This window comes from Pezoporus flaviventris, unplaced genomic scaffold, assembly GCF_033815535.1.
Source record: "Pezoporus flaviventris isolate CSIRO_AGI_PZ_B2104156 unplaced genomic scaffold, CSIRO_AGI_Pfla_v1 ptg000045l, whole genome shotgun sequence".
Taxonomy (NCBI): Eukaryota; Metazoa; Chordata; class Aves; order Psittaciformes; family Psittacidae; genus Pezoporus; species Pezoporus flaviventris.
The window spans coordinates 2,406,299-2,421,728 of record NW_026892593.1 but is presented as its reverse complement, the minus strand read 5'-3'; the positions used below and the strand labels follow the sequence as shown (position 1 = coordinate 2,421,728).

General features: G+C 43.5%; 1 protein-coding gene across 4 annotated transcripts in view; it reads right to left on the bottom strand.

Moving 5' to 3' along the window:
* The window catches only part of CAMK1D (calcium/calmodulin dependent protein kinase ID), a 222,555-nt gene that overhangs the window by 78,489 nt on the left and 128,636 nt on the right, over positions 1-15,430 (bottom strand). For all 4 annotated transcript variants that reach the window (XM_061467239.1, XM_061467236.1, XM_061467237.1 and 1 more), the window contains one exon: positions 12,859-12,933. In XM_061467239.1, coding sequence (XP_061323223.1) covers positions 12,859-12,933 — 75 coding nt within the window. The remainder of the gene's footprint in view (positions 1-12,858; positions 12,934-15,430) is intronic.

Sequence of the window (15,430 nt, the reverse complement as noted above, 5' to 3'; positions counted from 1 at the left end):
CCAGGATCCAAGGCATTGTAACATACTGGCTTTAGGTGACCTATAGCAGAATATGAGATGAGTATCAAGTACAATCCCCTCTGAAACGTCTCTGTCTCGCTGTGCTGCTGCAGTTTTGGAGAGCAGTATATCCAACTGTGTGGCATGATATGGGCAAGCGGAGCGGACTGAGAGCACACATGCAGCCAGGAAAGAAGGTTTCACAGGTGATAACCTACTATATGACTATCATCTGGTCACACTTAACAGCATACTCCAAGGAAAAGGATATTCAGGATAGAGAGCAGCTCTAGACTTCCAATTAAATGTTTTTTTCTTTTTCTTTCATTTCCTCCCCTTTATTTTTAACCTGTGTTGTCGTGCTAACAGTTGCCTTTTTGCACTGAACTTTTGCATATACACAGCTATGGGTACACTAGCAAATTTCTTGAGTTAATTCTGCTCACATCAGGCCAGGATTAAAGGAGAGAGTGTTCAAAAGACATCTCTCCAACTCCGTGGAAAGTGCTGCGGGCAGCAGCCCTGCCTGCTCACAGCACCCCTCACTGCCACTCCATTATAAAGTAAATGCCCATACACAGCAGAGGAATGGCTCCTCCCCAGAACATTCCCATATGCTTTTTACAGGAGCTGCTGTGGCTGTCCTAAGAGTGGCCACATCTCAATAGTGAGGAAAGGTACTCCAACTACAACCGTGTTAAGCTCTTGGGAGAAGAGGGTGCAAGATAAAATGCCTTTCCCCGGGAAATCTGCTATAAAACACGTATTTAATCTGGTCTAAATTGACTGACCCAATCTTCAGTAGCAAAAATCTAGGCTGTTTCCCTTGCCACCCTTCAAACTAGGCAAGACAGCACCAGTGTAGAGCAAAACCTCTACGTACCAAGTCCAGCTGCAAAACCACCTGAAGAGAGCAGATTTAAAAGCTTCTGACAGAGAGTTCCCAGCCCCAAGAAGCAAAATGTCAGCAGCACTTTCTGCACTTGGTCCTGCCCCATGCTTCCAGGGAAACAAGCATTAATCAATGGAAAAGACCCTGGGCTGTGGTGAGATAAATATCCCCACAGATAAGCCTGGTGAGCAATCAGAGAGAGGTAATTTCCCTCTGCTCAGTATCACTTAATTATATTTACACTTCTCCTGTCCGCTGGCACCGGGTGTTTTGCAACATGGTGACCGTGATCTTCAGCACTGAGTGTATCTAACACCACAGTCACAACAAGGAGCTTCGTAACAATGGCAGGATGGGTGCTTGGCTTTGCTTTCTCCTAAAGGAATAACCCCTTTTATAGAACTGTAAGAGACTCACAGCAGAGTTTGAACAGCAAAAGCCCTAAGGCAGAAATATATAGTTGCATGAATTTTAGTTTGCTAACTGGCTCTTAATACTAAGAATGCCAACCCCAGTTTTTAGTAGTGCTGCCTCTTTGTCAGCACTCAGCTGTCAGTGCATTTCAAATTATATTTCTGACCTCTGTTTCATTAAAATGCTTTTTGGAGAGGGGTATCTTCCTTCTTCAGGAACACACAGACATCTAAAGGCTCTACTGTGTCTAAGGATGTCAGTGCTCCTCAGAGTATCATCAATGAGGGATGAAGAAATAGAATTAAAGAGCAGTTAAATGCTACTAACCAACAGAATAATCAGACAGAATAAACACCAAACTCCTCCAAACCATCTCCAGTTCTCTAGCAAAGAAAGCCTTTTACAGCTAAGCCAGGATCACACAGCCCCAGATGGGAATTTTGGGTTGGAGAAGGGAAGGGCTGATGTAAGCATTTGGGTCTCTGAACACACTTTTCCTCCAATCCAAGGGGAAAAATAGCCTTTAGAGGCTAAGATATAACCATGCAGCATGAATCAGAATAAAATGAGCACATGTTCTATAAATGCATCAAAGAAAGGCTTCACCAGCAGCAGTATTTTCTTTTTCTATAAAATGCTTAAAAAAGTAAGTTGGGCTGCAGCAGAGCTAACCACTGCTTCAGAAAAAAAAAAAAAAAAAAAAAAAAAAAAATCCCCAAATCCTCCACATTTCTTTTCCATTGAATAATTTTCCAGGGAGAATGTTTGAAGCCGAAAACTATGGCAAGAACTTCTGCAGTCCTATGAAAACAGTTTCTGTAAGAAGAGGTAACCACAGCACTACAAAAGTCAAAACAGGATTTCAAACAGCAACCTGTATTTCCATTAAACATTCCAGACTTTACCACAATCCTGTTTAAAGCCCTGACCCTCAGCCCAGCTACAGAAAACCATATGAATCTCCCCAGCTTTAAAAATATGCCCTATGTAGATTTTTGGGGCAAATACAAGACAAAATGTAAAATGAGGTCTTTTCTTTCAGCATGAATGTGAATGGGACAATAACGTTTCATCATTACCTTTCTTAATAGGTTCTTCTTCTAGAAGCTGTACGCAGAACCTCTGGATAATACAACACAAACATAACTGACTCTGGAGTCACTTACAGACTCTTGACCAGAGAAACCTGCCTGACTATACTACCTAGAACAAAGGCTGGAGCTAAGATATGAGGGTGCTTGGGAAATTGAGCCTATTTTTTCCACAAAATCATAACCTGTCTTCTGTTACACACTGATATGTAACACTTGTGAGCCTACTACTGTCCCCTTCACCACAGTCTGCACAACTTTCCTCCAGAAGAAAATTCCAGAGGGAAAAATCAACTTTTAATAATGGCTTCACCATGTAAAAGAACGGACGTGTGAACGTCAATGTTAATTTTGCATCTTGCTTCACTAACATGTTATTTCACTTCAAAGCTTTCCAGGTTGTTATGAAAGTGCTTTTCTGTTTAAATGAGTGGAACCATTTAATCAGAATGCCTCCACATTGTGCCTGAGAGAGATCCTACTGTATCATAATGAATTCTCATACTGCGGCATATATGGATTTAACATCTATTATCTGCCTTGCTGCAAACCTCCTTCCTCCTGAATTAAACGCCAGCTATTTAATTGATTTCAGTGCACCGCAGTGTAAATTACCAGGTACTGAGAGATGTGGAACTAAATGTAAAAGACTCATTCAGTGACTATGCAAACATCAAGTAACCAGCAATGAAACTTCTGAGCAAAGCATAAAAGGAAGGTGATGGTTATCCAAAGCCAATAAAATGGAGAGAAAATTGCTAGGGCTCTAAATAGCCATCTGCCTGCTGTTTGCAGAGAAAGACCTCACTCCTGCTCTGAGGGAAGCAGTGATATTCCACAGGATTACTGGCAGATCTATAGTGCTGCCCTGTGAAATGCCTATACTAGACCGAGCTATACAACATGGGCACATATGCCCTGTGCCCAGCTGCAACAGGGAGCCCTAACTGAGGACTTAGCAAGAGAACTGACGGTGGGCTGAAGGAAGAAACATTGATGCTGCCAAAATTTACTGCTGTAAAAAAACAACCAAGGCACATACTCTTACTCTAAGGATTTGGTACTGGCCCTTGCTGGGAACTGGACATTACATCAAATAGAGATATAAGACCAGAAAGTACTTGCTTACTGTACTCAACCAGAATAGGAAAATAATGACATATGCTTGTCTGATTTATGAGACCTTCATTTTTTTTTTTCTGTAACTTTAAAGAATAATACATTAGAACAAGGATTATTTGGGATTTTGGCAAAACTTCTTGTTTTCCTTATTGACAACAGCAGCTTTGCAATAACAGATACCTTAAAGAAATAATCCATTTTCATCTCAACTGTAAAAACAAACAACATGATAATGTGTCTGTTCAATGAAAATGTGGAAATGTGTCTCCATTATCTCTTGATTCCCAAGGCTACGGGGGGGGGAAAAAACACTCTGTCAGATGTAGTATAGCACTTTGATTGAAAAAAAACAACCCTCAGTGTTGCCTTGCTAATGAGTCCATACTGGGATACTTCAGACTAACCTAACAATAATGAGTGCAAGGTTTGGAGCAAGGATGCTGACAATCATCTACACCTGATGAAGGTGACTGCCTATAAGTGGTTTTGGAAATCATCATGAGAAAGTCTTTTGTAGTTCCTAAAATGAAGAAGATTCTCACCATTCCTGTGCTGCTGTAGGAAGGCTGGACTGATGCCCACAGACTCTGAAACACCTCCTCCTAGCCACAGCTGAAGCCCTTACACATGAAACAGCACAAGGAACCATAAGGGCTGCTGTTCGGTGATGGTCCCAGGAGAAGCTGTTGTGTTTGGAGAGGACACTGGAGTGCGAGCTGCCAGAAGTCCTGCCATAGCCAGAAAAGAAGAAAAACCAAAGTGCTAAGGGCAGGTAGGACCATCTTATGAGCACATTCACACTTTCAGGATCGTACACTATCTACACAATTAAAGATGTCTAAAGTCATGTGGTGATCACTCTGTGGCCTCTTCATTTGTTACCAACAAATGTGCCCATGCCCTGATCTCTACCCCAACATTAATCTTTCCAACTCTGCTCATAACCTCTCAGCCACTGAAAAAGTGGAGATACTCCTTCGTATTGAACACTCACTAGTGTAACCCAGCTGATGTAATAATCTTTTCTCCCTAAAGAAATCGACACTGGATTAATAGCTACTACCCGGTTCCCAGGGGCATGGTGCCAGGGGTCAGTTTATTGTGCGGTCAGCAGCTTGCAAAGCTCTAGTGCAAAAGTACTGAAGTACAGTGGGATTAACTCCTTTAGCCTTTTAACAGGGCTGTTCAGTCAATATGCCTTCAAAGGTTTTGATAAGGCATGATTTTTTTTAAAGGTATTTTTTCTCTATCAGTTATAGTGACAGACCACACACTTGACTGCATTAAGCACTAGAAATGGACTGGAACTAAAACCTGCATTGCACATGCCCAATGTGCAATTTCAAAATCTGACATCCCAGCTCTGCAGTTTGGGCCCACGTCTGCAATATGTTCACATCGAAGGCTGTGATGGGCCCAAGATTAATTTTCCTGAGTGCTTCTCCCACAATCATGGTCTGATGCTCCCTGTCGTGTCGCACATATTCAACCCTGTTGCTGCTGTCCCACTTTGCTTTCCACATTCACTAGCTGTGCCTTCTAAAGCACCCTCCCCTCATCTCAAAAATCTCTTGTCCACAGAAGCAGCAAAAGACTTTTTTTTCAGCCACAGGTGTTGTCACTGCTATTTCTTATTCCATTGCAGATTCACAAAGGCTTCTTTGCCCAAATCACTGTTGTTTCACTCCTCAAGCTGTAAGGAAATGAAGTCTTGCCTAAGTAAAGCCCTTGAGTGTCTGCTCAGCTGCACCAAAACCAAGCAAAGCTCCCTTGACACCTCACAAGCTCCTTCCGGGTGTGGTCAAATGTGCACCAGCCCTCCTGGTACTGTAGTGCTTATGCAACATTTGCTCAAAAAAACAATTCCAAACCCAAGTGAACAATTAATCCAATAACTGATTAATACAAAATTTATGTATATTTTCTTGACCAGGAATTGGGAAACACGTCTTTCCCTGGCCCATCCATTAATGTCCTAGCCAATAAACCCTGTGAGATCCATCTGTCACATACATCTACCACACATTTTAATCCTCTCCAGCATGAGGAGGCTTTTGACATTGACCCAGTGTATTTTCAATGGTTACTGAGCACTGATTCAGGTTGGCCCTCATCCAAGGCAGGAATACTGAAAATAAGGAAGAACAGTCTGTGGGTGTGCAGCTGAGCTCTCATCCTGTACCACAAATCAAACTGAATCCCCTGGCCCATAGTCGTTAGCTCCAGTGTTCTTCATTACTGGAGGTGTTTCTCCTGTTACCATTATTATTATTACTAATAATGATAACAAACACACCATCTGCAGAAAAAGGTGATGCTGGGGGGCTTTTCTCAGATGCTTGAACATAAGTATTTTGTACTGCTGAAGAACCCAGTTTGCTTTTATGATTCATGTAAATCCCATTGTGAATGCAGAGATATTTCCTTGCCTTTTGCATGACGGCAACATTTTGTGCATGAAAGGCACAAACCCCACAAACACATAATAAATCTCACATAAGGAATGCAGTGCAGCAGATCTATGTTTTGCTTTAATTAGCATTCTGAGGTGATAGTGGCTTGGTGTGCAGATCGCTGTTTTGTAACACTGCGCATCCTTGCTAGACTCCTTAAGGAACCTGGCACACACGGCACTTCCCTGCATTGTCTGTTGTTTTTCTTGGAGGCTGAGTATTTTCACTGAAATGTCACTTGCCTGCCCCGTCCATGCTCGGCTGCTCTTGGAGTGTGCTCAGACATTGGGCTTTCAAAAAACAAAGGGAATTCAGCACTTAACCAGCACTTAGCGCTCCACTTACTTGTTTACAAAACATGGAGTTGAAAAACAAAACCATAAGGAAGTAGTTCAGGTAATAAAAGTTGATGAAGATTTTGCTACAGGTTGTAGCTGCTGCTTGAGCTACCTCTCAAGACATTACAGGATTATAAGGCAGATGTGTCTGGTGGTGGATAGTTGATAAATAGCAGGAATGGGGCACTGGGCCTCTGAGCCTGCAAACTTCTCTCCTTGGTGCATGACTTGCCCCTGGCAGGAAGGAGCCCCCATCATCTTGGCTCTTCTGAGATGGGAATCATCTGTGTGATTCAGCAGAGTTAAGATGCCCAAAACCCCAAGGTTTAGGCTCATTTTGGGCTGGGTTTTTTTCCAAAGGTAGGGAGAAGCACGTCAGGGTAGGCTGAACTGGGCAGCTCACCCTAAAAGCTTGTTCTCAGCAGAGATGTCAAAGCCTCAAAAGACCTCACACAGGGGAACTACTCTGGTTTGCTTGGAGAATCAGAAACACCAGTTGACAGGATATGGGCAAAGCAACCCTCTTACGAGACGATCAGACCCACTCTTTGGGAGCACACTCCCCAAACGGGTGGAAAGCTATAGTAGACTGGCAGTAGGTTTTCACTTTCTTTAAGTAGATCCTGGTATGAATAGGAATTCCTCTGGATTTGGCACTATCCTTGACTGTGAAAAAAGCAAGTGCAAAGAAACTCAGAGGTGGGTGTTCAAATTCAATCACTAGTTACATAGCTACGTGCTTTCCAGGACTGCTCCTGTAATCTTTCCCCAATTGAATAGTTTTGTCACCTTCAGGAGGAATTACAGAAATAACCAGCACAGCAGGTTAAAATTGCAGCCTGGAAGATTTAGCTATTAGGAAACACTCCATACCCATAAGGATGTTAAGCAATGGTGTCAATTCCCTGGAGAGAGCGTGACTAGAGGTTTTTAACAACAAGTTAGTAAAACATCTGCTAAGGCACAGGCAGCATATCCTGCCCTGAGATAGGCAGATGAGTTCCATAAGTTTTGGAGATGCATTTTAGACCTGTTCTTAGCCTGTTTTCGAAAGGCAGTGAGGCAATGGCTCTCCATCCCAGTTTGCCAGCCCTTAGTAATTTCTGACCCACTGAGTGAACTTAACCAACTTTGACAGAAGAGTAGAGATAGCAAAAATACTAAGTTCCTACCTATTTTAAGCAACTATGGATAAATAAAAGAGAGCAAGGGAATTAATGTCTTCACTGATTTTGCGGCCCCATATCCTTTCAGAGAGGCAACAACCCCAGTTCTTGCAGCTTTCACTAGCACAGGGTACACACAAATCTGCAGGAACCAAACTCTGCTGCTTCACGCTTCAATGCAGGAGAACAATATGGATGAAGTCAGTGTTGAGCTTTTGAAATCTACTTTGGCCTGCCCAGACAGCACATTTAGAAAGAGCATTTGCAAATGGTCCTATAACATTCATACAGAAAAGACTACAGGCCTGTCCATGGTGCCAGGGAAGGAGATGGAACAGATCACCTCGGGTGCCATCAAACAGCATGTACAAGACAACCAGGTGATCAGGCCCAGTCGGCATGGGTTGATGAAAGGCAGGCCCTGCTTGACTAACCTGGTCACCTTCTATGACAAGGTGACCTGCTCAGTGGATGAGCAAAAGGCTGTGGATGTTGTCTACCTGGACTTCAGTAAAGCCTTTGACACTGTTTCTCACAGCATTCTCTTGGAGACGCTGGCTGGTCATGGCATGTGGTGCTTGCTGGGTAAAAAACTGGTTGGATGGCTGAGCCCAAAGAGTGGTGGTGAATGGAGTTAAATCCAGTTGGTCACAAGTGGTGTTCCCCAGAGCTCAGAACTGGGGCCAGTTCTGTTTAACATCTTTATCAATTATCTGGATGAGGGGATCGAGTGCACCCTCAGTAAAGTTTGCAGATGACACCAAGCTGGGTGGGAGCATCGACCTGCTGGAAGGTAAGAAGGTTCTGCAGAGGGATCTGGACAGGCTGGGTAGATGGGCTGTGGCCAATGGTATGAGGTTCAACAAGGCAAAGTGCCAGGTCCTTAAATTGGGTCACAACAACTCATGCAACGCTACAGGCTTGGGGAAGAGTGGCTGGAAAGGTGCTCAGCGGAAAAGGACCAGGGAACGTTGGTCAAGAACTGGCTGAACATAAGTAGCTTGTGCCCAGGCAGCCAAGAAGGCCAACAGTATCCTGGCCTTTATCAGCAATAGCATAGCCAGCAGGACTAAGGCAGTGACTGTGCCCCTGCACTGGGCACTGGTGAGGCTGCACCTCAAATCCTGTGTTCAGCTCTGGGTCCCTCACTGCAAGAGAGACATTGAGGTGCTGGAGCAGGGCCAGAGAAGGGCAACGGAGCTGGTGCAGGGCCTGGAGCACAAGTGTGATGGGGAACGGCTGAGGGACCTGGGGGGCTCAGTCTGGAGAAGAGAAGGCTCAGGGGGGACCTCATCGCTCCCTACAACTGCCTGACAGGAGGATGGAGCCAGGAGGGGGTCGGTCACTTCTCCCAAGTAACAAGGGATGGGACAAGAGGAAATGGCCTTAAGTTGTGCCACGGGAGGTTTAGGTTGGATATTGTGTTTTCACCACAAAGGTTGTCAAGCCCTGAACAGGCTGCTCAGGGCAGTGGTGGAGTCACCATCCCTGGAGGTATTTAGAAGATGTGTAGATGTGGTGTTTGGGGACATGTTTTAGTGGTGGTGTTGACAGTGCTGGGTTAACTGTTGAGCTTGAGGATCTTAAAGATCTTTTTCCAACCTAAACAATTCTATGATTCTATGTGTTTATGTAAATCCAATTTTATGCATCATTTTCCAGCAGGCAGAAAATGAATCATCAATACCCAAGGAGGCTGATTATGCCAATGAAATATTGATATCTGACAATACTAGTCACAAGAAGTTATCAGGATATTTCCCAATACTGACGTCATGAAGCAAGGAAGATAGCTTAGAATATACAGGTGGGTAATTCTTATCAATGGCCACCAAAAGTCCTGTAACTGCTCATCAACAACAAAGCTTACTATCATACCAAGACACAGCTCAACAAAACATCTGTTTCTGAAAGCACTTTATTTCCCCCTGTTTTCTGCAATATTCTTGTCCAAATTCCACCCAGCATCCACAAAGAATAAAACTTTCAGTATATTCTGTTTGTCTTTGTTGCCTGTGTAGGCCTTAACACAGGAATATAGGAAATCCAAGCTTGGAAAGGAATAGGTGTTTTCTTGGTTTGAAAGCACATCATCCTAATAGAAATATGACAAAATCTAAATGTTCCACAGTACTTTCCCATATTGCCTGTAAAATTTTAGCAGAATCATCATAGGACAGACAAAGGTTATACTACATCTGTGTTCTGCTTTGTAGCTGCACCATTAACTCCACCTCAAACCAAAGCTGAGCAATACTACTTGGAGCAAAAAAACACATGGAGTTGTCCATAACCTTGCCAAACTTAAGAGGCACTGGGTTTCAACATCCTGTATTTTGGGAAAATAAATTAAAAATGGCCCAGTCATTTCTAAGAAACAGGTTAATGATTTGAGATAGCACACGAAATTATGAGTTGTCAAATCTGGGCATCTCTGAGATAGAGTTCTGGTCTAGCTTGCAGTGAGAGGATTGTCCCATTTTGAACAGTTTTATGGTGGCTTGTATACAATGTATGTGACAACAAGGTCATGAAACCAAAACCAGAGTTCTGATTTCCCCACGAACGTGGCAAGGGAACACAGGACAGATTCGCCAACCCCTATATATCCCTGGGAAAGCTCCCAGAGGGACTGTCAGCAATAAATTAACTGTGAAGCAGACACGGACAGCTGCCTCTTCACCTCCTTTCCTACCAGCTCCAGCACAGACACTGGTACCTGTGCTTGTCCATATCTTTGACAGAATAAATGAGGTGCAATATTTATTCTTTAACTTGGCCTGCTAACAAGCATGTACCAGACGGCAAACATAAATAGGGAGGCTTGGTCTACCCCCAAAAGCCTTCCTCTTGAGAAGCTGAGGGGCTGTAATGTGGATTTTCCACAAGGAGTGTTCTAAAGGCTGGTAATGAAAATGCCATCCATGCAACAAAAAAATCCCCGTAGGGAAACGCCAGTTAGTGCCCACTTAGCAGGCAATGAGCCAGGGAGAAGGGCATATGCCTTTGAGATTTGTTGTGCCCATGATACTGATCTAGGATTAGCAGCCCTAGGATAGGATTATTGGCCCTAATTTTATCCTTCCCCCCCCCCCCCCCCTTTTAAAGCTAAATGCTGCTTCCTGAAAGCTGCTTGATCAGAGCCCCTTCTACTTCATATCAAACCCCAGTTTAAAATGTAGGAAACTGCTGTCTCGTTTAGGAGAAATACACAAAAATGAGAAGCTAAAAACCCTATGTGGAATCTAATAATAAATAGGGCAGAGATGTAAGCAAATAGATACCACATGCTGTGTGATGGTTCACAGCTATTGTATCAACAAGTTAGTGTTACCTTGGAAACAAGAGATTATCCATGCATGCCTCCTCCTAGACTGAAACCAGGAAAGGAGGCATGCAGAACTGGTTTTGAGTCTTCTGGACTTCTCAGAGTTGCCACCCAACTGTTGATGCCAATTGATCCCAATCCCAACTACTGATGAAAATTCAAAGACAGTGCAGAGGTTGCACCATCCTTAATGCAACATCCACATCGATGAAGGTGAGTACTTGGTCGATTTGTCCTTTCCACCTTGGGATAACACAACCCTTTTCCAAGAAAGCCCAGAAAGGTTGTTCCCTGAAATACTCCATGCAGAACACAGAACAACATTGCCTTGTCTGATTTGCAGCAGCAAGGAGGGCTAACAGCAACAGCTTGGTATAACATCAACTGACTTGAATGAAATAAGTTTCAGCTAATGTGTAGTACCCCATAGCTGAGGCTGATTAAGAGCATGCACACACATGAGGTTCACCACCCAGGCTCTCTACGTGAGTGGGAGTTTGCTACAGTGCTATCACTTGATTGCACTCAAGCCTGTGTCCATTTTAGACTAAAACAAGGATTTTGAGTTTTTTTCCTGTTTTTTTCTTACTATGAATAGTAAAAAAGATTGATCCTGCTCCCTGGCTGACTCAGTTCAATGCAGCTGTACACAGGATGTCTTTGGTCTACATCATTACACGAGGCACAGCTGTTTGTCAGAGCTTGGGAGTGCTCAGAGCTGCCACCCTGAACACCGAGGATGGGTTCCTGGCTGCTGACTTCAGCCAGGCATCTCATCCCAGTGGACATCAGTGAAGCTGTGTCCCTTGGGAATAGCTAAATGCCTGGCCCTTGGAAAATCAGTTCGCTGTGTTTACAAATACAACTAGACCAGAAAGGGTAATTCCCTGGTGAGTGTTGGATTGTGAGCATGTAGAAATTCATATTAATATATATTCAGTGTCTCCTATGACCACAGACCTACATTTCAGATAAGCCATTGATCTGGATGTAAGAAATTTAAAAAAATGGGGGTTACACTACATTAAACAACTTAATATGTGTGAATAATAATGATTTTTTTTTTTTTTTCTAAAGAAATTAAACAAAAATAAGGATTTGTTAATCAACTGATTGTGGAATTGGTACTTCCTACAACCCAGCTGGTTTGATGGAACTTGTACCATACTGATATTCCTGTGCAAGTCCTTTTACAGCACTCTGGCCTGAAATGTAGGCCTACAAAACCAGGGCACTATTCTTCCAACACAGCCAGCAGAACAGCTTCTGATGACATCTCCATGCCTGGGTATTACTAACAACAGACTGGCATAGTCTCCCAAGGTCTTCACGTGGGGTATTTAACCTCAGAGCTGCCTCTCTCAGATGCTCCTGGCTTCCTTACGGCACATCTGGTTCTTCCCAGCTGTGATTTATCCCTCTGCCCTGCCTGTCTACTCTACTCTTGTCTGAGGCGCCCTCATAACTGAAAGAGAAACTAGAGCTAGAGATCTTATTTCAGAAGGGGGGGGGGGGGGGGGGAGAGAAGCACTATGAGTATTTGCCTATCCCCCCTCCCTGCCAGCTAGATGAGACCAGGTGAGCCATGAACCTGGTCTCAGGTTCAGAGGGGGAAAACAGGGGAGAAGATGGGCTCTGGTGAGAGAGAGATGTCAAGAACAATGGTATGACAATGAGGCAAGAATGACGCTTTCTTGCAAATCCAGCACCCATGTACCCATGCACATGGTGGCATCTTGGGTCACCTCTTGCTCAGTACAGAGCGGTATCTGTTGAGTCAGAGAACTGGCAACTGCATATGTACAGAGCCAGTTCTGATCCCTTTGCTTTTTCACTCTGATCTGATCTGGGTGAGACTATTCACAAAAAACATTAATTCCCAATTTCACAACAACACACCCCTGGAGATTCATTTCTAATCACCTACCAGGGATTATTCAGACAGTTGCACACAAATACCTGCCATGTATTCCATCTTTTGGGTTAAAGAACAAAACCAGAACAAGAAGATTTGGCGATTTTGACACAAAAACTTCATTAGGCTCAGTACTTACAATTGCATGACCAGATATAAATGGTTTGGACTTTCATAGATGTCTTCCAGGGCAACTATATTTTCATGCTTGATCCTGAAAAAAACACAAGATAAGGTAAGGTGAAATAATGATTTTTATTTTGTTAAGTGGCTGTAAAACTAAAAGCTATTTTTAGTTAGACACTACTTGTCAGTGCTTTATCCAACATCATAAAATATGATTTTGACCAAAGTAGATAGTGCTTCACAGTCCAGAATGCTGTTATTACACACAGAAAATTCCTTCAGTCCTCTCTGAAGCCAAAATGTTTAAGGGTTAAGTATCTGGGGCATTAAAGGTTTACAGCTCCTCTGTCACATGAATGAAGATGGTGGTTGGAGGTTGAAATCTCAGCAGCAATTGAGGGTGCTAGGGAGTGACAGGGTCAGGGTGCTGGCTGGCAGGGAGAAGGCAGGGATTTGCCCCCATGCAGAAGCTGGCAAAGGGAGGCAGCAGCCATACAACAGCCCCACACTCCTTCACCCTGCTCCAATGTCACTGTTGGTCTGGACGCCTGAATTTCCCTTGAGCAGTGAGGGAATTTGCAGCACTATTAAACACCATGCACTTCCTTTGCAATGGCCCCAAGCCATCACCATTCCCCCCGATCATTTTCACCAAGCCTCTTGTCAAAATGCTAGCTCTGAAGAGAAAGATCATCTCTACAAGCATACATCTAATTGACTACTAGAGCAATGCCTCTCTGGGTTTGCTCCTTAGATGCTTACAAATAATTTTCAATGGATGCGCTTAACTTATGTAAACCCTAAAGAGATGACCAGTACAACTCCAGGGGCAGAATATTAATTACACCAATTGCAGACAATCATTTCAAGAGTGAGAGAAAGCTGGGAAGTGCTAAGCAAAGACCACTCATTAAACAACAGATGGACATGTTCAGAAAGAAAGTAAAAGTGCATTGTCAGCAAATGCAAAACTCTACATGTTTCAAGGTTCGAGTAGCTTAATTAAGATCCTCAATCATGTGTCATGACCTCATCCTTAATTGTTCCAAGTGCCGTCAAGTCTATGTGATTCGAAGAGCAGAAGGTCCCCTGTGCCTGGCAGGATCTTTCCTGTAAGAATGCAGACTAATCCAATTTCCTCTGAATTCACTGGAAAGCTTATGACTGACCTGAATTAACACCCATAATCACCCATCAAAGGCTGCATTCATATAAGGACCTTCACATACAGGAAATTTAACATCAAGTGATCTCAAATATAATGCACTACAGGATGTCAAAGCAACAAATACCTGAGTACGCTCCTCACTCTACATAAATACCAGGAAAACTCTGTGATATTTTAGCAAAATTTCCAGGTAGACTGCATCATAAATTAAGTTCTTATTATTGACAACAGGAAATCAATACATTTCCCACTTGGCTTTACACAGCACATGCTTAAAAACATTCATTTCGTTGTGCAGATTTAGTGCCTGATCCCTTAAGGGTTACAGTTAGGACAAGGGCAGTTTTGCCTTGCTTAAGTTAGTTGAATGGACACTGCAAATCACATATCAATCCATTAGTCACTTTTAATGAAAAATTGTATGTATTTAACCATTTTCCTTTATGCACATTCATTTGTGCACCTCCTACCATCATGATCAAGGCAATTTTAATACAAATAATCTGCCACAGTGTTATCTGTTTAAGCCTCCAACTTAGCCTGTGGTGTGGTTTTCACCATGCACATATTAATGCTTTGCATTTCTACCTCCGAGAACCTCAGAGGTTCTCCAAACTAACTTAACTCCCTCTGAAACAGCTGCCAGGAACACCTAACTGTCACACACATGGCTACTGGGGGTGTTACCCACAAAGACAAGCAGCCAGGGGGGCAGAGGCCAGAAAAGAGCTTATCAGACATGCAATGCTGTGCTGAGAGTTGCCACAAGACCCTCACCCCTTCCTGATTTGCAAACCAAATGGGAACTTCGCCACTGTGCTCTCTGAAGGGCAGTAAACTCGCTCAGTTTTAAAGTGAAAGGGGGAGAAAAGGTTTAGTCCTACCACTGTGGGGTCTTCTGTATTGAGCCAATCTGATTTGAAAACAGACGGATACAGGATGTGAGCACGTGGGCTTCAGGGAGACAGCCAATATTAAGTGTAATCTGGAAGAAGACAGCAGAAGAAGAGGAATCACCCCTAAAGCAAAAAGGGAACAATCCCCCATAGGGATGAGGATATTTGGAAGATGATGTGTCCCTTTGGGTGATGTGTCCTGGTGAAGTCCCCATCGCACACCCACAAACAAAGTGTCCCGCATAGCATTTCTCTACTGAGATGGACTATCAAATGACAAGCTATTTAAAGGAAAATGGAATTCAAGATAAAACTAAAAATAATAGGAATCGGTTGGGGAGAAACCTGTGGTTTTAGATCAAGATGTGGGTTGTGGTGCTGACGTTGGACCAGAGCAGCTATGGGCTTCCCAGCAGAGGTCACTGCAGCCAGCAGGAACCGCTCCGCTGCCAAACGCGTGTGCTCCTTTCTTCACTTCATAGCATGGTCACTCACCTACAGTCCTAATACATAATAACGGA